At 40.4% G+C, this 26,577-nt stretch overlaps 1 protein-coding gene across 2 annotated transcripts; it reads right to left on the reverse strand.

The window, feature by feature from the left end:
* Positions 1-339: 339 nt before the first annotated feature.
* On the reverse strand, positions 340-26,577 carry uggt1 (UDP-glucose glycoprotein glucosyltransferase 1). Of its 2 annotated transcripts, none has more exons than XM_028977159.1 (40): positions 26,518-26,577; positions 25,763-25,892; positions 25,472-25,551; positions 25,252-25,382; positions 25,045-25,157; positions 24,621-24,795; positions 24,438-24,534; positions 24,266-24,344; positions 23,207-23,307; positions 22,872-22,971; positions 22,034-22,094; positions 20,981-21,072; positions 20,404-20,554; positions 20,133-20,252; positions 18,751-18,836; positions 18,508-18,643; positions 18,250-18,381; positions 17,924-18,088; positions 17,684-17,804; positions 17,160-17,207; positions 13,242-13,336; positions 12,745-12,951; positions 12,415-12,546; positions 12,153-12,283; positions 11,243-11,338; positions 10,970-11,072; positions 10,251-10,330; positions 9,421-9,610; positions 8,924-9,082; positions 8,444-8,529; positions 8,269-8,353; positions 6,760-6,848; positions 6,489-6,593; positions 6,200-6,284; positions 4,701-4,883; positions 3,543-3,703; positions 3,254-3,368; positions 2,840-2,956; positions 2,355-2,526; positions 340-1,573 (listed from the first exon to the last, which is right to left on the reverse strand). In XM_028977159.1, the coding sequence occupies exons 1-40, from the start codon at positions 26,567-26,569 to the stop codon at positions 1,548-1,550; spliced, it is 4,587 nt and encodes a 1,528-aa protein (XP_028832992.1). In that variant the 5' UTR covers positions 26,570-26,577; the 3' UTR covers positions 340-1,547. The 2 variants fall into 2 exon arrangements, with proteins under 2 accessions (XP_028832992.1, XP_028832991.1); XM_028977158.1 differs by having other exon boundaries at positions 17,160-17,258.

A 26,577-nucleotide genomic window follows, 5' to 3' on the forward strand; every position in this document is an offset into this window, starting at 1 on the left:
TCCCAGGGCATGTAGACTAAGACAGTTTTGGTGACTAAATTGCCAGTGGGTGTGTGTGTGTGAGTGTGTGTGTTCATGCGGAAGGTAGCCGCTCTGACCCCGTTGAGTCCCCACCCTACTCTCAGTGTCCGGCACCCGTGACCCTGATCCAGATGAAGTGGTTATGGATAATAAGTTAGTGAGGGTCCTGTAGTCAAATGAGGTGAGTGACGTTGTTCCTATGATCTTCAACTCTGATGGGAGATATTGCTGCCAGTAGTGATAAATTGACATTCCATTGAGAATTAATAAAACACTAAAATAGACGAGTCTGAAGAACGCTCCCAATGCAAAGAATCATTTGTTTGATAGTATTTTATTAAAAAATACTGATATCCCATCATTTATTTACATTAATCAAAATACACAATTAACTAGTCTTTTCCCCACATTGATTTCTGTATAGAAAGAATGGCAAAGAAAACCCACAAAGAACAAGGTGGCCCATGCACCTTTGTGCCTCGACACCTCAGTGCAGGAAAAGGCACAGTACTGTCATGTCTGCAAATTTGTTGTTGAATAGCAGTATTAGCTCAAAATCCAGATCAAAATCCCCTCAAAATAAAGCAGCCAGTGCAGACACGCTGAGCATGATTGAAAGGGTGAGGGTTTCATAGAAACATTGATATTTATTGATTAAGTTGTAACATGTTGTTTTTGTCTTCCCTCAATTGATATCTTCAGCTATACAGATAAAAGAGGTCTCATGCTCACCATCAACTCAGTAAACTGCCAGGGCCTAAGCAAACTGTGAATTGTGAATAAGTTTGCTGTAATAATGCGGTTGTTCCCTCAACACAAACACCCACCACCACAAAAGTGTCAAGATGCAGTTACCCAACTCGCCTCCAGAAGTAAAGCTTGATTGACACTGACTGATACGAGTTGATCTGTGGCTTTCTCCCACACGACAGAGACATCCACTAGGCCCGATTACATCCTCCCTGAGTCTGACACTTCTGTAAGGACAGCTTTAAAAAACATTACGATACAATCCCATTATTCTTGCATACACAGACACACAAAAGCATCTAGAGCAGAGAAAAAGAAACAGAAAAATCTAGTAGGACCATGTACAGTGTAAAAAAGGCCACATGATGATTCCATACATGTAGCAGTACTACACTATGTGATTATTGGTGCAGCACCTTTTGCCACAGGATGTCTAACAAAGTATGGATTCAATGTGTGTGTTTGTGTGTGTGTGTATTGTAGTCAAGTCAAAGGCTTTAACATAGAAGGAGGAAAAGACCCACCCAGGCTGGATCTGCCAAATAAATCACCTCTCCACAAAACCCCAAGCCCACAGTCTTGACCTCCCCAGCAGTTGTCCACACATACATTATATTTCTTTTTGTGAATTGACACCCCCAGCCCCGCCCCAATCATTTTCTATCAAGTTTTTCAGCGCAAATAGCAGCCAGGTTCCAGGAGAATAGGCTTCATTAAAAAAGGAAGAAATTAACTCTTTAAACAGAGTCAAGTCCTCTTTGCCATTAGGTAGGGTCTCACAGCTCAGAGTGAGAATCAGCACCTAAAGACAAAGACAGAAGAAAACATAAGTAAGATTAGAAGTCACAAACAGCCGAACTGGAGACTACTTTAATAAGAAGAACTGAAATCACTTTTCAGTCACTGTTCAAAAGGACACTCTGAAACGTTTGTGCTTTTGTCAAGTGGAGGTATATATTAAGAAGTTGGAAGAAGGAAAATGGGTAAGGACCTGAATAACCGTGACAAGAATTGTGACGCTAGACAACTGGGTCAGAACAACTGGGTGATTTCCAGGATGAAGGTTACTGTTGAAGTATACTACTGTAACGTAGAAAGGTGTTGGAATGCTGGATGGGCATGGGACACTGCATAGCAGCAGACCATTCACAGACCATGTAGTACTTTTAGCCTGAATCCTGGACTTTTCTATGATGTGGGCCGAGCGTGAGAAGTCAAACACTTTAATTAAAATGAAAGACTGTGATCAAACTATGAATAATAATACGGGTGCACCTGCATTAAAGAAAAACAGACATGATGCTCTGCTCCTAGACAACTGTGCTTAACACTGTTTAACACTCTACCAGCCATGGATCTCTAACCAGTTGGGAAAAATGAGAGGGATTTGCAGAAAGCCTGTGATATTATTGAATGTTGTTAAATTTCCTATGAATTTTCAATCATAGAGAAAAGTCTGCTCCTAACATCTTGGATCAGAGCTATAATGTTGGCATGAGGGTGACCAACACAATATTAGGCTAATGTGCCCCCCACACAACTGTTTTTTTATGTGCATGTTCATTAACAGGCTCCAGGTTCACCTTGCTTAGCATCCTGTGCTTTCGTCTGCCAGCTGTCCACTGCACCAGGCCTCTCCTTCTCTTTCTGGAATCTACTGTAGAGTTTCTTCACCTCCTGGTCATAATTACTCCACTCAGCCACGATGCGCACTGCTGCCTGCAGCTTAGGCTCTTTGGTCTGAGGGTTGTTGCACTATGTGAGAAAAAAAGAACGACTGAATCACAGAGCCTCAAGACTCTCCGTTCACACCAGGTTTATATTTTCCAATAACACACACGTCCCCACACACTGCTCCCCAAGCACCTTTCATGGCTGCCCACTGCTCACCAAGGCTGATGTGTCAAAAGCAGAGGGCATGTTTCATATTGTCGTATCACAATGACAATCACTTTTTTTTTTTAACTCATGATTGCATGATTGGTATGCAGGTGCACATAGATACTGTAGATGTTATAATATTACTGTATAATATATTATGTCCAACTACTAGAGGCAAAATACCCACCAGATCTATAGTCTTGGCTTTCTGTTTGGAGGCATTATCACACCAGGTTTCACACCACAGCCACTCCTGAGGAAGAGACTTTATGGGAACCTGGTGGATCATGTTATTGGGCAAATCCTAGAAAGATAAAGGAAAAAATTGGCATAAGCAGGGTGAGTAACGCTTTAATATGTTTACAGCTGGAGTTTGTGTGCACTAAAAGTGGGTTTCTAAAAACTGTTCATAACAGTTTGAACTGTGTTTTTCTGAACATGTCTTTAAAAAAAATGTCTTTAGACACCGGTTCATCAGTAGATATCTGAGTCTCTTGTAATGGAGGAAATAGCATTTAAGTTGAGCCTAGTGCTTTAAAAAATAAAGCTCACTTGAACTGGAACAAATGACAATGCGCTGAAACAAACAAGCCCCTCTCACCTGGTCCAAATTGGACAGGCTGTTGGGGTCCTGACTGAGGCCCTGGTACTGGCCCCTCAGCCGGTCACCTGCAGCAATCTTTCGGAATTTCTTTAGATCCACAATATATAGAGCACTAAATAAAATAAAACATGATTAAACCAAATTTTAGACAGTAGTCAGTAAGAGGCAGTTGACGTGGTCAACAGTTCTGTCTTTTTCAGCAAACCTCTGGGCTCAGCAGTACGGTCACCTCCCAGGTAAGTTCATACTTCCTAACTGAAACAATAAAAAGGCACTTCAGCCTCACCTGATGTGGTACTTGCGCCCAGCCAGGTGGCTCGCCCAGTATCCAGACCTCCAAAAGCGGTAGCCATCCATCTCACGCCGGCTGTCACAGAAGGGGGTGTAGCCATATGGTGCACCCTCCAGATCAAAGTCCCTCAGCTCCTTGAGGTCTGTGCGCACAATCTGAAAACGGGAGAATACTTAGTTAATGTAGTGGAAAAATACTTACTACATGCTCACTATATGGAATGTAAGTACACTTGTATTTTTAATGGTTGAATAGCAAAAGAGCATTTTGAGGATTAGTGCTAAATGTGGGTCATGCTATATACTCAAACACATCTTTTAGTAGGTTACCACTAATTTCCTTTTCAATCCAAAACCATGTAGAAAATTCAGGTTGGTATCGGCGAAACTGATTATTTATTTTAAAATAAATAAATAAACAAACAAATAAATAAATAAATCTGTTTGCAAAATCTAAATAAAAAGTGTATATCAAGTCTATGACCTTGTCTTGGGTACTGAGTGCCTTGCCCACACACCAAACAGGCTGAGATTGTCCCTTTCTGTGACCCCACTTAGTCACTGTGATGTGTGAGGAGCTGTATTTCTACCGGCATGTTTACTTTCCATTTGAACGTGGTAGTGAAAGAGTGATATCAAAAAATAGATATCAAAGTTTAGATTGACCAAAGTTTAGATGTCACTCCACTGAAAACTTTCTTTTTTCCAGTTGCTCAATTTGTCAAGACATACTGACCTAAGCAGAATCTGTATCGTATCATGTGTGATCCATGATACTTATTCCACAATCAACCTAATAGTATCTAATTCATATACACTTTTACATTTACAACATTTATCAGACACCCTTATCCAGAGTGACTTACAATCAGTAGTTACATGGACAGTCACCCTGGAGATACTCAGGGTCAAGTGTCTTGCTCAGGGACACAATGGTATAAAGTGGGATTTGAATATGTGACTTTGTGGTCATCAGGATCATATGTGAGTCTGTAAGCCACTACTACCAGCATCATGCATTATATCCTTTAACATTACAGAGAAAATGCTCTATAGGAAGCAGAATTCAAACCAATTCTTACTCTGTGTTTCCTAAACAGGGCACCAGAGCCCAAGAAATACTTCACTGAGAAAAAGCTTTATGTAGCCATACCTGGTCAGCGTCCACAAACAGGATCTTGTCAACTGCCAGGGGGAAAAGCACGTCCAGGAAGAGGATTTTATATCCCCAGATGATCCTCTGCTTTTCAGTCTGTTGGTGTAACCAGCGTGGCCACTTGTACTGAACCAGTTCGTACTGGAAGCCATATTCAGCTGCCATGTACGGGATAAACTCCTAATAAAGTGGGAAGGTGGAAAAATAAAAGAAACATTCAAAATATAATTAAAATTAAATGACTTTCTCTAGGTTTTATATCTTTACTTTATTTAGCAGACGCTAAATATATATGCATTATATATATATGCATATATGTATATGCATTACAGAAGATCTCTGATGACTCTGCAATAATTTGCCTTATCACAAATCGGGATGATTTGTACAGAAAACAGACCCGGGACTTTATGGACTGGTGCCAGCAGAACTACCTGCAGATCAACACTGGAAAGACCAAGGAGCTGGTTGTAGACTTCTGCAGGCACAAACATCGTCCATTGCAACCACTGAACACCCAGGGTATGGACATTGAGGTTGTTGAGAGCTACAGGTACATCTGTGCTCATCTAAACAATAACCTGGACTGGACACACAACTCAGATGCTCTTTACAGGAAAGTGCAGAGCAGGCTGTATCTGCTGCGGAGGCACTGGCCTTTTGGAGTAAAGGGCCCACTCTTGAAGACCTTTTATGACTCTGTGGTGGCCTCAGCAATCATTTATGGTGAGGTCTGCTGGGAATAGAAAGAGACTGATGAGGCTGATCCGGAGGGCAAGCTCTGTTCTAGGATGCCCTCTGGACCCAGTGGAGGTGGTGAGTGACAAGAAGGGTGGCTAAGCAGTCATCCCTGTTGGACAACATGCAGGAGATCCTGACAGGACTTAGCAATTCCTTCAGAGGCTGGCTGCGGCATCCACAATGTGGAGATGGAGATTTTTTTTAAGCTCTTATCTCTGTCCACTTTCTGCTGTGACTGTCAATTTCCAATTTGTGGGACTAATAAAGGATCATCTCATCTCAGTAATTTGCGTTGGCAGCGAAATTTTCATGATAGGGCTTTGAAGGGTCTTAAAAGGTGAAAACACTGTCCCTTTCAATTCCACATCTCACTTAATAGTATAAAAATGTTTACTCATCATGCTTCCACATGCTACCGTATGTGTGTCAGAGCCTGCAAACATCAGATGTTATGTCACCAATATCATGCAGAAGGGCTGCAAAAGTGAAGGTTCTCCAGATAATTTTTTAGATGATTTAGAGGACAAGGCTTGAAAGGTCATGTTACATCAGAATAAAGTAGAGAAAGATTCATGTTATAATAGTCATCAAAATTATTAGTATAGGTAGACCACAATCAATGATCAATATTAGTAACTGTAATGGATTATGGCCAACTTCACTAAACATTTTTGTACCCCTAATTATCTGATAAAGCTATGAAAGCAGAAGTGCAACTTTATACAGTTATTTATTGATTCTAAGCTAATACGCACCTTAAACGCTGGAGACAAGTAGTTCTTCAGGAACCAGAACTTGACAGGTGTTTTAGTGTGTTTCAGCACAGACAGCATCATTATCCTGTAAAAGCACTGATTCTTTCAGCTCAGTATGTAAAACAATTCATAATATGAAGCATAGAAACAAAAATGACAGACTCTAAATTGAAAAAGCCTGTTTAATAAAGTAAAAACGTCAGATAAGGGCTGCGAAGTTAAGTATTTACAGTCATAACTAACTTACTTTTATGAAATCAAAAGTAGATGTTGAAACAACCTCTCTTACCTGAGGAAGCGCTCATACAAATGGCCTGAAGCTACAGAGAAGATGTTGATCACGTTGTCTTTCTCCTGTTTAATCTCCTCGACTTTTGTTCCTCCAGTGAAACCCCTGCAGAAGGGAATTTGTTTAATCTAATCCTATTTGCAAGTGATATATAACATTGATATATAACACTATATATATATATATACACACACACACACACACACACACACACACGCGCACAGAGAGAGAGAGAGAGAGAAAGTGAGAGTGAAAGAGAAAGACAACAAACCGAGTCAGAGACTCCCAAAAGCCAGAGTCATTCTCACTGCTGCCCTCACTCAGCAGCTCCTCATTCATTCTGTCTGGTTTCTTCTGGACCTGTTGGAGACAACAACAACATTTATTTCTTATATAGCCCAAAATCACATACAGTATGTCTCAATGGGCTTTGACAGGCCCGACAGTCGACACCCCCCACACTTGACAGAGAGGAGAGGAAAGATTAAGTCTACATTCTGCCATCAGCTGTTCATAAGTAACCTGGGGATTCACAAAATATGATAAATAATTTAGATGATATACTGGGCACAAAAACACCATATGTTACACATGTTAGGATTTGTGGGTAAGCATTGAAATCATGAAATGTACAAATAAAATACATTTAATTCACACAGTGATGGTCATATTTAATCATCTTTCTAGATGATTTTGATTAGCAAGCTAATCTACATAAACTAAATAACCTGAGAGAGAGACAGAGGTCTGTGGATTTAATTTGGGTTATACATTTTGGAATTTACATTTTAATCCCACAGTAGGTGGCACTGTGCTCATGCAGTTGAATCAGAGTGCAGCTGCAAAATGTCAACAGAAGCTTTCCAGAAACCTTCTAACTTTGTACATTTCCTCCCACATTCAATGCCCATAGGCATTCTTTTTAAATTAAATTATATTCTTGTAATTAAGCATCTCGTAATTGCATTTGGGCAGAACACACAGACATTTCTCAAGAAAACATTCAGCCTACAGAATCTCTCGTATGCATAACTGGACAGGTATGAAAGCTTCCCTTGCAGTGGCAATTCACACACATTCCCTCAAACGTTGGACCAACACACACACACACAAAAAGAGCAAAATACATTCACCTGCAAACATACTACAGGCAACCACAGCCACACATACTGACACAGAGGCCTGATTCTCCTCAGCAGGATGGGAGATCTGTCTGCTTTCTTTTAAACCACGGTGGCCACTCCCCCCACTGAACCACAGTAGGGCGGCCTCTGTGCCAGCCAGTCTCTGTGCTTAAAAAGCATCATGGCTCAGAACTGTTTATGTTTAATCAAAAGCAGGACTGAACCATGATCACATATTACAAACACACAGCAGAGCTCAATTCTAGTCATCACAGAGACTATATTACTATATTATCAGCCATATGTAATCTCATACGCAACATATCTCATACGCAACATAATAAGTCATTAGCTGAGGCTGCATTTGTTGAATGAAGGCCGTAGGAATGTGGTTAATGGCAAGTGTGTCCACACTGTTAAAGACTGTCAAGAAAATCACAGACATGAAATTATTTCTTCCAAATGGGATAGAAATGCATTTCATTCATTCTTTTTTCTTTTGTTTTCAGTCTTGATCTTCAGATTTTCCTGTCCCTCATTTCCTGCCTGAAGGGATAAGGATAGCTGAGACCTGAGACAGTCTGTCAGCTAAGTTTAAAGCAACTCACGAGGTCATGCCCTCAAGCCATCAGTGGGCCCTTCACTAAAGCACTCACCTTGACTTTGATAATTTTGCTCTTAAAGTTATTCAGGACGACTATGAGGTCGTCGGCATCTGTGGGAGAGTCTGTGCCGTCGTGACTAGGGAAGACAGGGAAAGTCAATTATCAGAAAATGTCTGATACGGATTTAAAAAAAATAAAAACAGTGCAAAGTTTGCACTGGGTCTACCTGTAGATCTTATAAATGTCATCTGATCTGCCCTTCCTCAGTTTTAACACCCACGCTCCGGGGTTGGCTTTCAGCTGGAAGTAACCCTTTGACAGCGAAGACAGAAAATATATTCATGCATAAATACATTTAAGACGAAAACAGATCCTTGACTTAGTCATCTCTAGGTGCTGCCCCCACCTCATCATTATTCATTCACAATGAACCCTTTGGTCTAAATGAGAGCTTTTAGTGTATTTTATTATCCATAACACTTGTTTTCATGTTTTGTGAAAAGTCAATTAATTCAGATAGTGCTTTCTCGACATATTTAAAAAATATGACTTTCAAAATGTAACATATATATTAATAAGAAATGAAACAATTCATAGTCTGCTCATCTTACGGCATCAGGTTATCATGTGTTCATTATGCACATGAAATGGGTTTTAATACTAAGCATATAACAAATGCACATCAAACAGTATGTGTCCCTCGTACCAGGTTAGCCATGACAATGGTGTCCACTCTAACGGGGTCGGATGGAGTGCCCAGGGTAAACTGCAGGCCACGGGGGGGCTGGCCTGTGCTCACATCAAAGCAGTGGCCCTCCAGCAGGAGGTATTCCAGTTCATACTCGGCTGCCACCACCCCGTCCACCTGAGGAGACAAACAACCCATGCAGTTGACAAAAGTTCTCTTACATTACTGACTGTCAAAGTAAGACTGGATCTCCAGTGCTCTGCCATCTTAAGGTTGTTAAGGCAAGTTTTCTGAAACACTTTGCAGCACGTTTGACAGCAGGTACCATTCCTTTTGTAATTAAATATTGTGACTTTGCACTTCAGTCACATCAGACAAGAAGACAGTGCTATCTTGTTTGAGCCCGAAAGATGTTTTATTTGAGAGAAAGAACATTACTAGTCTCACATGCACGCATGGAATTTTGGCAGCATTATACTGTTTATATAAATGTGATGCTAAAGATGGATATTCACCTCCTCCAGGTAGATGTTGTCCAAGTCATATCGGGTGTGAACCGACTCAACCATCCAGCTCTCGGGCGTGTTTAGGTTGAGGGTGAAGAGTGGCGAGTGAGGCATGTCCAGGAACTTGGCCATGGGTCCTGGTGAAAAGCTGCCATCAGCCATAAAGCTGATTTCTGAATCCAGCACGTATCGGTAGAAGCTGTAATTAAAAGGGCCGTGTGGGTAAATACAGGGGTGAATTTAACATACAAGGTTGGTGTGCTGCTTTTTCTTTACAATCCCACCGGTGACATCAGGGTCACACTGAGTTCATTTTGAGCAGGGCATAATCCGATTTCATCCAGTGTGCTTTTTATAGAATAGCTTTCTTTTCATTTTCATCTGGATCTTAATGAATCTGAAACCTAATCTTAGGCAGCTAGTAGCTAATTGTCATCTTCCTCATTCTAAAAAGGTAATTAGTTGTGCACTGTGCACTGATATTAAATCAGTAATGCCTATGTGCAAGTCACTAGAGACTTGAACTCCCTGAAAACCTGCATGCAGACCAGGGCCACAAAAAAATGGTGCATCCTGTTCCAGTTAGAGACAAAGGCCTCACTAAATAAGTCTGGACCAGAAAACCCCACTACTGTCAACAATACGACTCCTGCTGATATCCACAAGCACAGTGCCATGCCACTTCACCTACCCCGCCACATCTCTCTGTTTACGAGTCTCCTTGTTCTTTCTGTGTGTGCAGTGGTAAACACGACTGCTCTAATTGCCTGTTTGTGTTGGCTGAAGATCAGGAGAAATGAGGCGTGCTGTTGTGGACAGGGTGCACAATGGCCGCTCACCTCTTCAGCGGCATGTCAGAGAGCTTCGACTGGCAGTTCATGAACACTCGCAGGTTGACGTTGACCAGCTGCTTCAGGACCTGAAGGGATGCAGGGGAGAGGAAGAGTCAAACTAAACAGCAGAGCATAGAGACAGGAATTGCAGGTCAATTTTGAACTGAATCAACAAACTGAACAAACAGCTGCAAACATCAATTTATTAGTGCCCAAACATAATCAGGAACATAACTGAACAGTCAGAACAATTACTCACTCTAAGGAGGTGACTGAAATTGATAAAATTGAGTTAAGAACTGTATTATGAAAACCTGGAAGGATAGTGGAGAACTATCATCTCAGCTGAAACAACTGGGTTGAAAAACCCATCTTGAATGACCATGATTACTTGCTAAAGTCCATCTGAAAATCAATTTAGCTCTGTGACCATAGTTAGGTCTGGATACATGTGGTAATAGTGAAGTCAGCTGACAATCTGTGTATACTAAGTGACCATGGGTCTAATTCAAGATAAAAAAAAATCCAGGATTAATCAGGCTCTAATTGTGCAAGAATGGTTCAGGGAAAATGAGTCAGTGACAAAGTGAACGTGTCCTGTAGTCAAAACTAAAGGTGGGCCAACCAATATGTATATTTGACTTTCAGGGTTTTTATGCAGGGCAGTGTAGAAAACTTTCGAAAGCAAGTTTCAGGATCGGTCAGCAACCTGGTCCCCAACATACCATGAGCAGAGAAGAAAGTTTCTGGGCGTCCCTGGTAACCGGGTCCAGCACAGCCACCACATCAAAATAGACTTCACCCTCCTCCGGCCTGATCTTCACAGCACTGGAGAGAAACAGTCAGACTTCAACAGGCTGTGGATGACTTTCCTTAAATAACAAAAAGCTGCTGGTTCATCCTAATTCAAGTGGAACTGGGTCAGATGAAGGAAGTTGAGGGATTTCCACACTCAAAACGTATCACAGACGTTACCCACATGTTCAACTGCAGCTCACCTGTACCGGTCATCTGAAAAGCCGTGCTCGATCCTCGCCTCGCCTTTGGGCTGTGAGGAGAGCAACGCATCCACCTTCATCACCAAATCACTGGCTCTGCCAAAGAGATGTGGAGAGTCAACATTTGGATTGGATGACTGTTGTAATCAAGTTTAATGGTTTTTCAGAATGAGTTTTCTAAACTAGAAAAATTATGAAATGTAACAACAGCAGCCTGGGAAAGATTATGTAAAAAAAATAGAATGCCCTTTTTGCAAAATATACTGTGAAGAGCAGAATTTTATGCAGAAGATTCTTTGCCTCCATGGTCTTTAATGCATAATATTATCCCTCACTAATTAATTTCATTCTCAGTTCTTTTATTTACTTTACAATATCATTAAAAGTCTTAAATTCACTTAAATGCTCTGCTAAGTTTGCTTTGAGTAGATGAGAAAGAGAGCGGGGAGGTGAGAAAGACAGAGTGATTACCCACAAAGAAAAATAGGAAGACATTATTATGCAGCACATGTTCTCTGAATGTCACCCTAGGGAACGGCAGCAGACGCTGTCGTTGATAAAGAACTTGGCTACTAGCTCACTCATGCGCCAACCTGCCTAATCACCATCCTGAAACTTTACCCAGAGCGTAATTAACATCATGTCACTCTCGCAGCCCGTTCTTCCAGAAAACACTCTTAAAACGCTTGATTCATAATGGCTTCCGTTTTTAACCAGACTGACACACTTCATTAAGGAGAAGTAATTACCACAGAGAATACACTTTTGGAAAATATTACATCCTAAACGTTTCTCTGGAAGAGTTCAAGCTAAATGAGGTTTTTGTTCTGAGAAAGTTTTGGGGTCATTACTTTTCACACTCAAAATCTGACCCAGATAAAATAAATAAAAAGGTTGCTGCCTGTCATACCTGTCTTCCTCCACCCCCAACTGCTCAATTTTATTCTTGATTCGCTCTCCTGACGTCTTCAGAATGATGCTCTCCAGAAGCAGGAAGTCATCTTGGTTGAACAACTCCCCATCTTCCAAAGGCCCAATAATCTGCTCAACAGCACACAGTCCAACGTGGTAAATTACGGAGTGATTTTGTCGTGCAGCTGCTAAGATAATATTCTCTTCACAAGCACAGATTTGTGTTTGTGCTTTCAGGGTTGTCTCACTGGCTTGCTTACCCGTCCGTTACTAATGACGGCCCTTTGTCCACTCTGTAGCTTCAGGACTTCCCTGCAATAGGTGGTGTGGGAAAGCAGAAAGTCCAGCTTTGGGGAGTCATAGGCGCTCCTAAACAGAGTCAGGTCCATGCCCTGCAGACCCACATCACAGTACGCTATTGCGTGACAGAACCAGACCTTGATGGCACTGTTTAGAACATTCTGTCAAATTCAATGGTTTTAATAAAATGCAAAAATAAAAACTACAGTTTTAATGTTTCAAGTCTCATTTTGGATGAATGTAAGCAAATAAATGTTATTGGTTTTCAGCCATAAGAAAATATCCATTACCCCAACCGCAAAGTCAGTGATGTCAGCCCCGTCGTTTATCGCTTTGGCTGTATCTTCCTTGGCCATCTTGGTGATGAAGTTTTTGGCATTGTTAGCCGTCTGTGTCTGCATGGCTGCCCAGATGGCGCGGGCAACGCGGCTATTCTCTTTGGATGGACTCTCGCTCGGGTTGTTGATCATGCCCAGTCTGACGTTGTTGCTTGTTTTCTGTCAGAAATGGTTTTAAACACAGGACCAATTTTCTAAATAATTCTTAATTTAATGAGTAAATATTAGTGGGGGTCCAGCCAGATGGGGTATGTAGATCATTAGAAATGATAGCACATGAAGGCCACACTCAGGATGCTGTAGTCAAGACAAATTTCAGCAATTGCATACGTTTACATGTCAAAAATAGTCATTTGACCTTTAATGCAGTTTCTGAATATAGCAGATGTTCTTCTATTTAACCATAAAAAGGTCCCAATAGTAGTTTGGATGAGCCGGTAGCTCCTCACCATTTGCCGAATTGCATCATAAAGCAACTGTCTGCCAGAGGGCTGGTCAAAGTCCCCCACAACCCAGAATGTCACCGGACGGATGAAACCATCATCTGAAAATAAACAAGAGAGGGGTGGAATAAGGAAACACCCTGTGTGTTAAAGAGAGCAATGGAAATCATACAAGATTCAGGTGAAGGGATTTTGCAAACATCCAATCATTCACAAAACGTTAAAAGCAGGATGGCACAAGTACTCTTCATGCACTCACAACATTCGCAGTGGAGAAGGGTGGCAAGAGCGGCCAGAATGGAACAGTAATGAAATCATCCATTCCACAAATCTGATGTTATTAGTCATACTGATCACAAGAGACCAGATGATTCAAGCACTTTAAAGGGCCTCAAGCATAAAGACTTTACCAGATAAATCCCCAGAGGACATCCCTTTTAATAGCAATAGAGAAAAAAAAGCACAAAGGAGAAAAATTAAAAGGGAAAAAAAGAAAGAAAAAAAAAGAAAAGAGGATTAAATTGAAACCTAAAGCCCAGCTAAAGTCATATATTTTATTTTATTCTCAAGGAACTCTAAACTCTCCATAAGTGGCAAATGGGAGAATTATATTTTATTGTACACATCTATATCATTATATTTATTATCTTAAATGCATATTAAGGTATGAAATCAATCTGAAATCACATTCAAAGTTTTAAGCCGATTTATTTTTTACGCTCTATGGCAATGGCGGGAAATTAAGATATTGAAGCGTGTAAAAGGTTGCAGCACATGAAACAAAAGCATCCTCATGTGAACTGCACTTCTCCTAGCGAAATTGGATCATATTTTTATGATTGCTAACTGATTTGTAGCCTGTGTTACAGGGCTGGGCATTTATACAATCTTGATTAACAATTGTGAACAAATTCTGCTCAATCTCAGTGATCAGCCTTGGGCATTTTTCACAATCAATAAAATGACAAAGGAAACATGCATGCAAGACATTAACGTTTGCATCACACGTTCATACGACAGAATGAGACAGAGAGAGAGAGAGCGAGCAAGCGAGGGCATGTGTGGATCACTGCCTGTGTTTCCGATTAAATAGACAAACAGCATCCCGATTGGCTTATTTTAAAAAGCAAATAATCTGATTTTAGCGTGGGTGGGCTTTTATTGAACTCCTTGAGGAGGTTATGATAACAGTTAACGTTTTTTCAAGTTATCAGTAACAGTGGAGCACCATGAGCCTGAATTTCACAAGTTGAAATGGAGCAAGCTGAATTACATTATTTAAAATGCTGATGTTTATTGGCATTGGAAATAATACACTGCTTCTACAGCAAAATTGTAGCTGAAAAATATTCAGAAACATTGATTTTCTTTTGGTATTGGTATACATTGAAATTGGATACAGTTGGAAATGGAACTGTTTAAGTTGGATTATTAATAACACTTGAATTCTTTATTTAAGAATAAAATAAAGGACAAATAGGTTAACCTAGATTCTATAGATTCTATAGAAGTTCATAGATGTTTTCATCATAAATGTTTCACAGAATGTTTGATTAAATGTGCTTAGTCCCGGAGCCAATAAGCCACAGGTTTTAAGCTTTGATCCAATGAAAGTGTTGAGTTTAAATGTTAAAAATGTTTGTGTATCATGATTGCAATATTATTTTTGTCATATCGCCCAGCCCTAATATGTAGCAGAGGATTTTTCTGTGACATAAGCGACATTTTCTTGCCAATCAGATTTAAATTAAAATATTTGCATGCTTTTAAGAAGTCAATAGTACAGACAATGATGTCAGCTGGGGTATTCAGAGCAAAGTAAATACAGGGAAAAGGTTGAAGAAGGGAGAACACGGATGAAGCACTACACTTGCGCGTGTCACAGAAGCATGCTGCATTAGATCTGTCATCCATGCTGTTTAGGGCTGAAATGATTATTCGAATAACTCGAATGATTCGATTACAAAAATATTTGAGGAAAATTCTTTGCTTCGAGGCTTCGCTTCATTAGTCACCAAAATCCATCTATTATCGTATCGCTCCCGCAGTGCTACGCAGCACCGGAATCGTTTTTCTACACTGACTGTTTTAACTGACGTGCAGTCCAAAGATTTAAGGAGGTGCGATTTCTTGCCGGCAAATGGAGATACGGAGATGTATGGAGAAAAGGCATAAAATGTCTAAAGTGTGAGACCATTTTATGCTGTGTGGACAACGTAGTGCAGTCTATGCACTGTAAAACGGACCTGGCTTACCATAAAAGTACTTAACCGAAAGAATCTCCAAGCGGACTCAGAGCTTCTACAAGGTATTTTTAGGATTGCTAACTGACATTAACGCTTCTTAGAACGTACATTATTTGTAATTATTTGTGTTATGAGTCGATAGTGACGAGGCATGATAAGTAGCAAGAGAGCATGCACACACACACTTATAGGTTACATCTCAAAACACGCCTTCCCCATACATAAGGTAGTAATAATAAATGCAACAGATGGACAAATCTATATTCATTAGCATAAAGATTTACTTCTTGGGCGAGTTTATAGCATTTGTCGTACATCACAGTGGCGCAGGTTTGCACATGCATTGCACACACATGCACTAATACAAATTCTCTCTATTTTACACATAACATTGACCAAAGACAAACATTGTACCTACCTACCTCATCTGGATACAACTGGAAACTGAACTGTATTGTTTAAGTTAGATTATTAGTAATATGTGAATTGTTTATTTATATTTTCTTTTTACTATTTTGTACCTTTTTACTTGGTTTTCTCTTTATGCTCAGATGGGCTATAGCAGGGGGAACACCCATTTTTCCTTTTTTTAATTAAAATAAAACTAAGGACAAATAGGCTTACCTATGTTTCATAGTTTTTTTTTCATGTACATCATGAATGTTTAACAGAAAGATTGATTAAATGGAGCCAGTAAACCAAAGGTTTTAAGCTTTGATCTAATAAAAATAGAGTTTGAATAAAAAAAACAGCCAATTGCTTGCTCATTTTGAGAGGATTTCTTTTCATGTGGCATAACACACTATTGATAGAGTTGTTTAAAAACGCAAAAGTTTGAGTTATCCGATTACTCGAAAAATTGGTGAAGAAATTGACAGAATATTCAATAGTTGCAGCCCTAATTGTGTTAAAACTTTTTTTTCTGGGTGACAGAAATAATTAGACATCAACAGAAATATCTGGTAGAGACATAGATAAATACAACAAGCAAGAAGTAGCAAAGGTAGTAGCCTAGTGGGTAATACACTCGCCTATGAACCAGAAAACCCAGGTTCAAATCCCACTTACTACCATTGTGTCCCTGAGCAAGACACTTAACCCTGAGTGTCTCCATGGGGGTACTGTCCCTTTAACTACTGATTGAAAGTCGCTCTGGATAAGGGCGTCAGATAAATGCTGTAAATGTAAGTCATTTCATGTTTGTATCAGATTATTTTCCTTTCTTGTCTCCTAGGTGGTGGAATGAACTTCCACTAGATGTTCGAACAGCTGAGTCATTAAAGATCTTCAAACGCAACCTAAAAACCTCCCCCTTTTAAAAATATTTAAAATAAACACATACACTTTCTACACTTTTCTGAGTTGTTAAGCGAATAGCATCTACAGATCGAATCCAAGTGAACCACACGAGGAATTTCAATTATAGATATTTTAAAGCACTTATTTAAGTCGCACTGGATAAGACTGTCTGCCAAATGCTGCAAATATAAATCAGGTTCAATATGTTAATATAAACAGATTAGTACTATAAGTGTAAGTTTGCATTCATCACTGGCTTGTTAAAGTATGCTATGTAAAGTACTGGATACAGATATGGTCACTGAGATTTAAAACCATGATCTTAGTATCATTTTTCTTTCATTTAAGATATAGGTACTGGAGGGAGTGATTCATTTACCTTTCTTGGTCATATAGTTCATGCTGTTGGCCACAGCTGTGCTCTTGTCTTCAGTGTCCAGAACAAAGAAACGGGCATAGTCATGAATGTAGTGGTTGTCTAAGAAGAGAATGATTTTTTATTTTAAATAAATAAATTTTAAAAAGCAATTGATAAGCTCAGGAATGGCTTGACATAAAAAGTTCCTTGATCATTGTTCTTTTTTCCTTTAACAAATTCTTTTAACAAAGGTTCTTTAGCCATTAAAATGCATAGCTGTATATCTCCTTGAAATACAAATTTTATGAAAACCAACACTCTCTCAGTCTGCATTAGTAAATAAATCTTTGTTTTCCACAACACAGATATTAGTATGCAAATTTTCAAAGTGAGGGGGATTCCCATGAGTCAATTTACAACGCTATCGTAACATCCCATCTTGCACATAGCAACATATTTGTTATAAAATGAGACAGTGGAGTTGTGTCTGAATACCCACAATGCCTTTTCCCTGATAACAGATGTGCTATTGTTGCACAACTCACTGGTATTGGACAAGTCCAGATACTGCCTGTTGGTGGTGAGGACTCTGGGATTGATCCTTGGGACAACGTTGGGCTGGTTCATGATGAAATCCACAATGCTGTGGTCACTTGCTAGTTCCCCCTAAGAAAAATAAAGTTGCCAACTAGAAAGTTAAACATTTACTATACACAGTTGCAAAGCTTTTTGGGAAGAATGATAAAAATGGTAACCACAGAAAACATTCCCAGGAAATCTCTCACCAGGTATACGGCTTTCTGGAAGAATGGGGTGGTGTCCAGTATCTTGTGCATGGTGACAGTCTCCAGCTCATCAGCATCCAGTTGCTCCTTCTGATACGGCATCCCATTATACAGCACCACAGGCAGAGGCCCCACCCCTGTCTGCTTGTGGTAGCCTTTCCCTTCCTGTTGGAAACACATTTAATGGCATTATAAAAGGAATTGAAATGCAAATTTAAATTATGAATTCACCCAAATCAGCATGCTCACTGAAAAATCACACCGTACCAAACTGCAGTGAGCCAACAAGGCACAGGTTGTACAGGTGCGACAGCAAGACCCCTCACCTTCCTGTTTTTGTCATAAGCTGAATCTGGTCCCAATATACTGCTCACTTCCACATAAGGGTAGCGTTTCTCCAAAAAACGCAGGACATGCTCCAACTTCAGTGTCCCCCCAGAAGGAATTCTGTTGAATATCTGGAAGTGGAAAGATGGGTAAATTGGGTAAATGATTGAGAAAACCACTGGTCATTGTTATAAAAGCTTACAACCAGGATCTTGACCTTTATATTAATACTATTATTGATGTTATTTTGCACTTACAGATATGACTGCATCGAAGGCATGCTGGTTGTCCACCTCATCCACAATGTAGTTGAAAGCCCTCAGTAGAGCAACACCGGCATCCTGCATGCCATCAACAAAGTCTTCATCGTTCACAACAAACACTAAGCCAATCCTGCCAAAGAATGAGCAAACATCGGTTAGCACAATGGGAGAGTACAGTATAGAAAGCACTCACATCAGAAAACCTCAGACATGATGAAGAATTCAGGATTGCTCTACCTGAGAGGGATGTTGTTGCTGTAAAACATCTCAGCGACACTTAGGAGCTCTGCTGTGTCTTCATGAGTAGGATCCACAATAATTACCTACAACAAAAGACCACTTTATTACTCCCATAACAACATTTACATTTCTGGCATTTATCAGAGTCCCTTATTGTTCAGTAGTAGTTACAGGGACAGTACCCCTGGAGACACTCAGGGTAGGGCTGCACGATTTGGGGAAAAAGACATATTGCGATTATTGAGATCAATATTGAGATATGCGATTGCGATATGAAAAAGGACACTTGCTTGTATATCAATGAAAAGTCGCATACTAATAGTGAAATGTTTCATTTCAAAGTGAAACATAACAACCTGAAATGCCCAGTGCTTTCAAAATACAATATTCTACAAATATAAAAACACTTTACATTACTGTCGAACGACAAACCCTGGTAAGGCTAAACAACTGTTTTGATTATATTTGGCCATTATAAAATCCTGTATTATAGTTCTTACGTTTAACCAAAACGTTGTTTGGAGGCTGACTTGAACACAGGGATGTATAGCTTTGCTAGCTTAGCTAAGGTTAAGATTTGTAAACTGAGGTGAATTTCTTTAGGAAACCTTCAAAGTTTGAGAAAAGTTAACTAAATAGCTAAGAACAGTATAAATAGTTAATGCCTACGTTTAGCCAAAAAGTTGTTTGGAGGCTGACTTGAACACAGGAATGCAAGACTTATAAAACAGGATTTTATAATGGCCAAATATATTCAAAACAATTGTCCAGCCTTACCTATGAAATGTAATCCCCGGGATCTGGTTTGGAGCGTACAGCGGTTTGTACAGCCCCAAGCAGCACAAGAGTGAGGCATTTTTATGCACTTCTCTCCATAGACATGCATCACGCCACAGCAGAGCCTGTCGCAATATGGGGGCGACGTTGACGTACGATGCAGCGCGTCATGCGCTGTCTACCCATATGTCTCCGGATCGAAAGTCATGTGACCATACACGTCACATTCGACTGAGATGTGAGACGTGAGATGTGAGACTTCAGTAAGCTCGCCAACTTTGAGAGAATGGATCGGCAACATATCCGATCCAATCCATGTACTAATCATTTAAATCGCAGCTTTTTGCATTCATGTAATCGCACAGACTGACATCGCGATTACGATTGCGATTAGATTAATCATGCAGCACTATCTCAGGGTTAAGTGTCTTGGGACACAAAGGTAAGTTGGGCTTGAACCTGTGACTTTGTGGCCTTCTGATTGATAGGCAAGTGTTTTACCCACTACATTAGTAGGAGAGGTTGTACATAAGTACACAAAATGGTATTTCCCATCCATACAGTTAATGAGACATATTTGAATGGATGAGCCTATAGTTTACCAGGTTGTGGAAGTTCTTGCGAATTTGGCGGATGACTCCTGGAAAGGTGGGCCGGAGCAGTTCCTGCACGTTGGAGGGCCAGGAGTTGTACCTGCTGTCCATTTCAAGGTCATTGATCCACTGCAAAGAGGACATAAGGTCACATGACTGAAGTCATTCAGATCTTTGTTCTCTCATATGTTTTTCCATAAGAACACAGGAAAACACTGAGCATGGTTAAACAAAAAAAATCTTGTCCATTTCTGACAAGAAATAATGTCTAGTAGCTCACATAGATGGCTGGGCTTCTGATATCCACAGCATAGTCAGAGTCAGTGGGCTGGACGTTGAGTTTGAGGATGTCATGGATAAAAGGCGTCTCAATGAGAAGACTACTGAGGCCCTCCATTACACGGGCCTCATTCCTCAGCACATCAAACAGACTGCAGGAGACAAGGCACATATTTACACCATTATTTAAACATTTTGGAAATTGTGGAGCAGTGGTGGCCTAGTGGTTAAGGAAGCATAATCAGAAGGTTACAGGTTTGAATCCCGAGCCGCCAAGGTGCCACTGAGCAAAGCACCGTCCCCACACACTGGTCCCCGGGTGCCTGTCATGGCTGCCCACTGCTCACCAAGGGTGATGGTTAAAAGCAGAGAACACATTTCGTTGTGTCACCATGTGCTCTACTGCAGTGTTTCACAATGACTTTACTTTCACTTCATCACTTTCACTTCCCCCACAAATAACCGTATGAAGAAAAAAAGATCTTTAAATGAATAATTGAATTTAGTAATTAAAGTACTGATTTCTTATACACAATGAGAGCTGAGTATTTGTTGATTACTAAACAAGGGACACTAACCTGAAGATGTCCTGCACATCCAGATCAATGTGCAGGCCATTGATGAAAAGAGCAGAGTCTCCTGGCTGCAGTCCTAAAGTCCCCTTGAAGAACTACATAAAAAAAAGTCAGCCAAGGCACCATTAGTCACTACAGGATAATATAATCCATAAATACAAAAACACTGAAACAACATTACAATCTGTGAAGTGCCTTCACAGCACCATCAGGGAAATGCAGGTGATGAATGGGCCACTTTAATTTAATACAGTCTGATTTCTTATCACACTGTGCCACATGCATCAAAATATAGCAACGGCTGATGGCTCACTTAGAGACACAGCAAAAAAAAGATAAAGCAACATATGTACAATACACTTCCATACATTTACCTGCATCCATTAGCACCAGATGCAAAACCTGCTAAAGAGCCAACTAATTGTTTGCCGTGAGAACGGAAGGACATGAAAGATGCACTGGAGGAGGTCTATAATTCACACAGAGCATTCCGAGCCCAGGGGCTTTGTTTGCATTTTTTTCCCGCCGCTTTCTTAGCTCTCTTGTTTGTTAGTCTGTAAATCCACATGCATTACCGTAAGATAAATGCCATTAAGAAACACAAAAAGGGCCTATTTGTCGTTGTTTCCAGTTGTGCAATTACTATAAGGGATGAAGCAGCGGCACATTATACCTCCTCATTAAAAGACAAAGAGGAATGACTCCAATCAATAAAAGGCAAGAACTAAAGCAAAGACAGAAAACACAAATACATCACACACACGCTAATTACACCATTTATTCCTGCCTTTCTCCTTCCGACATGCAAAGCTTAGCGTAGTGGGTTCAAAATGGAGAGAATGAGAAGGAGGGGATCATCAGATCATCATCATTACTTTAAAAATGGGTGACTACTCAAAGAATGCAAGAAAATTGTCACATGAAAAGAGAGGGTTTAAGGAGTTCCCTGACCCAAAGAAAACAGCAGTCGTTTGTCATGTGTGCTGACTGTGACATTCAGAAATCATGAAGTCAAATTCTGTCACTCAAAAGGAAAGACACAGAGGATAACCGAACCTTTTGGTTCTCTTCAATTTCTTTCCGGATCTCTGAGTTGACCACCGTTTTTGTTATAGACCTGAAATTGAGGAGGAAACAGAAAGCGTGAGATGTGAGAGGAAGAAACATCACACACGAACAACTACTCATAACCATGAACAGCCTATGAGATCTTATTCACTGTTTATTAGCTTTATTAGGAAATATATACACCATATAGACCCTTTTAACCTCCCATTATTCTGTGTATGAAAGATTTAGCAAAAAGAACACTTCTTCTGCTGAGGATAAGGGTAGCAATCGTACTATAATAAACATGGTATTACATACATGGCAATAAATGGTCATATGTGATATTAGAAGCACTAAAAGCTGAGTGCTTTTTCACAAATCAGAGATTCCTTTAGGACTAGGTCTTGTAATCCCTACTATTGCATCGCTTCTAATGGGGAAAATCCTGAAGGATGGCTGTTACAAGGAAAATGGCAGCTAAGCGGTTTTACCAGAAGGACACATCATCAACTTCACCAGGTGTTTGGCCCATTTATCACAAGCCACACTCTGCCAAGACAAGCCCACCACAGGTTTCTCAAGCCTTGGCGTGTGTCTCACGGTTAGCCATTTCCCTTAGCCGCCCAAATGATGTCACCACTGCTAGCGACTGGCCGTCTTTCTCTAATGGCTAGTCGACAAGCCTGTCCCCTGACTCCAACCTCCCAAAGGAGCTTCGCTGTTGTGCTCTGCACCCTACCTTCACCCTATAAGTGGCAACCTGCCCAGTGGAGGTAGGTTGCAGATTAAGCGTTGCGCATCATTACTACTACTTCTTTGATTCATAAAATTGTTCCTCTTGTACCTGGCCTTAGTAGGAAAGTTCTGACTAAGATCCCTCATTACAGTCAAGGCGTCGACAGAGGGAGCAGCCAGGATACGGGCAGCCGTCTGGAAGCTGAGATCTGAACACAAGGAGGAAGACGAACAGTGAGCATCAGACTTCCTGTCTATACAGAGAAAAATTGTGGCATCAGAATGATAAAGCTACTGGGTCTAAAGAGAACTTTAAAAAGTTGCCCTGTGTACCATCACCTTAACAGAATAACCACAATGCTACAGAATGTATTCATTATTCATCATACAAACTGATCCCTGGCCGCAGGCGAACTGGAAAGCTGGAGAAAGCATTGGACACACCTTGCATCTGCCACACTTTGAGGGGAGCCATCTCATTAGTGCTCTCCACCAGGTGCTTCCTCAGCTCCTTCAGCTGCTCCTTCAAGTCAGGATACAAGGTCCTAAGGGGAAAAAGCAGAAAAGAGAGAGACCTTCAAATCAGAAGCATATGGGCTGTTAAAATGCATGTCATAATTGCTGCAATTAATCTATAAATATTTCTAATAAATTAACAATTAGCACAGAAGCATTTAGTTTACTTGTGGAGGTCTAACCTATGAAATGGAGGCTTAATTGAACCATGACAGAGACAATCGCAGTTTTTGGTCTGATTCAGATGACTGATCTTGTGTGTGTGCATTTGTTTTCAAATGATACCAGATGGCTGACACACTCAAATGTGTGGAAATCAGGCACAACCAGATGAAAATAATTTTTAAAAAAATATCACACTTTTCTTCTATATTCAGCTGCTCCTGTTAGATGTCCCCGCAGCAGATCGACCAGTCAAAAGTTCAAAGGTTAGACACATCTACTCATTCATGGCATTTTATGTATTATGAAACAAAATGGAAGACACAAGACTATGAAATAACATACATGAGGTTATGTAATAAATTTTAAAAATGCCAAATATTTTGAACATTTTACCATGGAGATGGTGTTCCAACAGTCCTGAAGGTTTATGCTTTTGGATCATTCACTCATGTGAATGAGCATGTCATGAAGCGGATTTTGATGATGACAATAGTAAACAATGAAATCATGTTTATTTTTTGCTTTGGATTCTTTAAGATCACCTCAATCTTAGTCTCCGAAACCAGAGTTGGTGCATCAAGACACCGAATGCACTTCCTGAAGTAGCTCTCATCATTTACCAGTGCTTGGGACCAAGGAATACACTGTCATGTGCATCCCCACACTTCTATCTAATATCATATTTTAAATATGTAAATATGCACTATAGCAAGCTTTAGTCTTATGAATTAATTGTGCTTAACTCATTGGAAATAAGTAAAGAATTATGGACTAGTTTTACCGTATTTAATATTGCTACTTCTGCTATTCAATCGTACTCACTTCAGCTTCCCAAACAGAAAACCCTGGACTTCATCAACAGGATCATTTTCTCCGATCACAGTGGCATTCACCCCAGCCCCTGCCAAAGAATGTGTCACACTCTTACAGGCTTTATATGAAGATTTCTGCACATCAAACATGACCCGTTATATTTATTATAATGTGGGTTTACCTTCAACCTGGGTGTCGTCTTTTGCTTTGTACTCCTGGTTTTTAATGGCCAGTTCAACTCCATAGCCAGAGAGGAACACTTTTTTGTAGCTTGGAGACTGGCATTGTTTAAAAGATGTCATGAATAAAATTCACATGCAATGTTTACTCAGCCTAACGTACATTGAACTGAAAATGAACTTACAACAACAAAGTGGCGCAGGATGTAGTTGATTTGCCCCTTATTGGCGTTGAACAGCATTCGCTGATGAAACACTGAAAACTCCCGTTTACCAATTTCAGCATAAAGAATGACAACAGGTGCCTCTGGATTGGTGGAAGGGAATTTGTGGTCACTTTTGAACACATGTGGCTTTTGCCTAAATGAGATATAAAAAATAAAAATAAATCATAAGAAAATTATAACATATAAATGCAATACTGATCAGGCAATAAAACATTAATATAGCAAAATACAACCAAACTCCTATATTGATTAATGACTTTCTAACTTTACTTAAAAAGGGTCAGTTTTCCATGCATTAATTCAGCCTAGTCCTAGGCTAAGAGCAGATTTGGACTAGACTAGGACTAGGTTTAACCCTAGTTGTACTGGTTGCTGACTGTACCGTTCTGAGGCTGTGTCCACCATGCCATCCAGTTTTGCCAGGTCACATGACTTCTGTCCATGAACATTAAAAAAAGCTGCACATCCTGATGGAGGGGGCTCATTGTGTGCAATCTGGACACAAATAAGAACAAAACTATTAAATAAAATTATAATACATATAATATTATACATAATAGTAATATATAAAATTTATTAAAAGTCTGACCTGCTGGAAAGAGTGCACGGTGGAAGAGTAGGCCCTCAGAGACAGGGCAAACTTCAGCAAGCTCAGCTGCACAGGACTGAGAAGAGCACCAGCCCTCTTCAAGATCAGCTCATAGTAGGCCAAATCTGTTTCTGTTGGGGGGGGAAACAGCATGAAGTGGTCAAAACATTATTTTCTGTGTTACAGGCTGAGCAACAAGACAAAGCATCTGTCGACTTACCGTCATGTTCATTTAGAATATTTTGGTTTGCCTCCACAAAATCCCAGAACTTGTCCTGACTCTCCTCAGCAAGAAATTCACTGTCGCACAAAAAAATTAAGATCCATTTACTGTACTAGATTCAAACAAAAGTCACGAATTAAGATTAAACACTTCAAATGACAAAGATTAGAATTAACATAAAAAAAATTCACATAAAAGAACATATAGAACAAATATAAAACAACTTATCACAGTGTTCCAATTAAACATTGAATTGTGACGTTTATTTAACAGAAGAGACCGGGCTACCTGGCCTCCAGGAGCAGGGGCGTGGACTGCCATTTAGTGCTCAGAGTCACTGTCACGGCCTTGGAGTCTGTTCCGGCGAGAGCCAGATGAAGCAGAGCCAGCAGCGCTGACAAGACCTTCCACATCGTGCCTGCGCACAGATAAGAAACTTACATTCCATCTGTGGGAAGTGATGGCACCAGGGTCTCCAGACTACGCAGAGGACATTAGAGGGCTATAAACCTATTACAGTACCCTTCCCTCCCGCTCTCCTCCCTTGACAGCTCAGGGGGTTAGAAGATCCGACCAATGGAGTCTCTCAGCGTGGCTAAACCGGATCGAATCAGCCAATCAGAGTAGCATCGCGGGGCAAACTCACTTCCCTGTTCGGTGACTGAGCAGCAGGTGCTAGCATTCTGTTGGAAAACCGTAGCTGTGCGCGTTTCAGCAGCCGAGCCGGAGTGACACATGCCACGCACGGCAGTCTTGTAGCAATACGCACATTGGCGAGCTGCTCGGAAAGAGCATTAAACGCTGTATATAGCATTATCTTACATGGCTATTTTTCCGTCGCGAAACTAGCATCTTAAACAAAGCATCTTTGCCCATTTCGGATGCCAGTACCATTTAACAGACCACGCAAAACAATCCCTCAGGATTAAGGTCATATATAAAAAGACAGCTGGGTGTGCTGCTCTCCATAAATGTATAAACGCTTCATCTCACAGTCCGTCCCATTACACTTGTATTCAGAGTGAAGGTAAAATATCTCCTACCGAAACCGGCTTCCAAACTTCCAGCCGCGGCAGCCATGTTTGGAAGGTACATTGGCTGGT

Source organism: Denticeps clupeoides, chromosome 4 (genome assembly GCF_900700375.1).
Source record: "Denticeps clupeoides chromosome 4, fDenClu1.1, whole genome shotgun sequence".
Taxonomy (NCBI): domain Eukaryota; kingdom Metazoa; phylum Chordata; class Actinopteri; order Clupeiformes; family Denticipitidae; genus Denticeps; species Denticeps clupeoides.

Excerpts from the sequence above, each read along its gene's own strand:
- uggt1 (XM_028977158.1), bottom strand. The coding sequence starts at position 26,569 with ATGTACCTTCCAAACATGGCTGCCGCGGCTGGAAGTTTGGAAGCCGGT. Across the intron at positions 18,382-18,507 it reads CCTTCGATGCAGTCATATCT|ATATTCAACAGAATTCCTTC; the intron begins GTAAGTGCAAAA and ends TTCCACTTCCAG. Across the intron at positions 3,369-3,542 it reads GGGCGCAAGTACCACATCAG|TGCTCTATATATTGTGGATC; the intron begins GTGAGGCTGAAG and ends TATTTTATTTAG.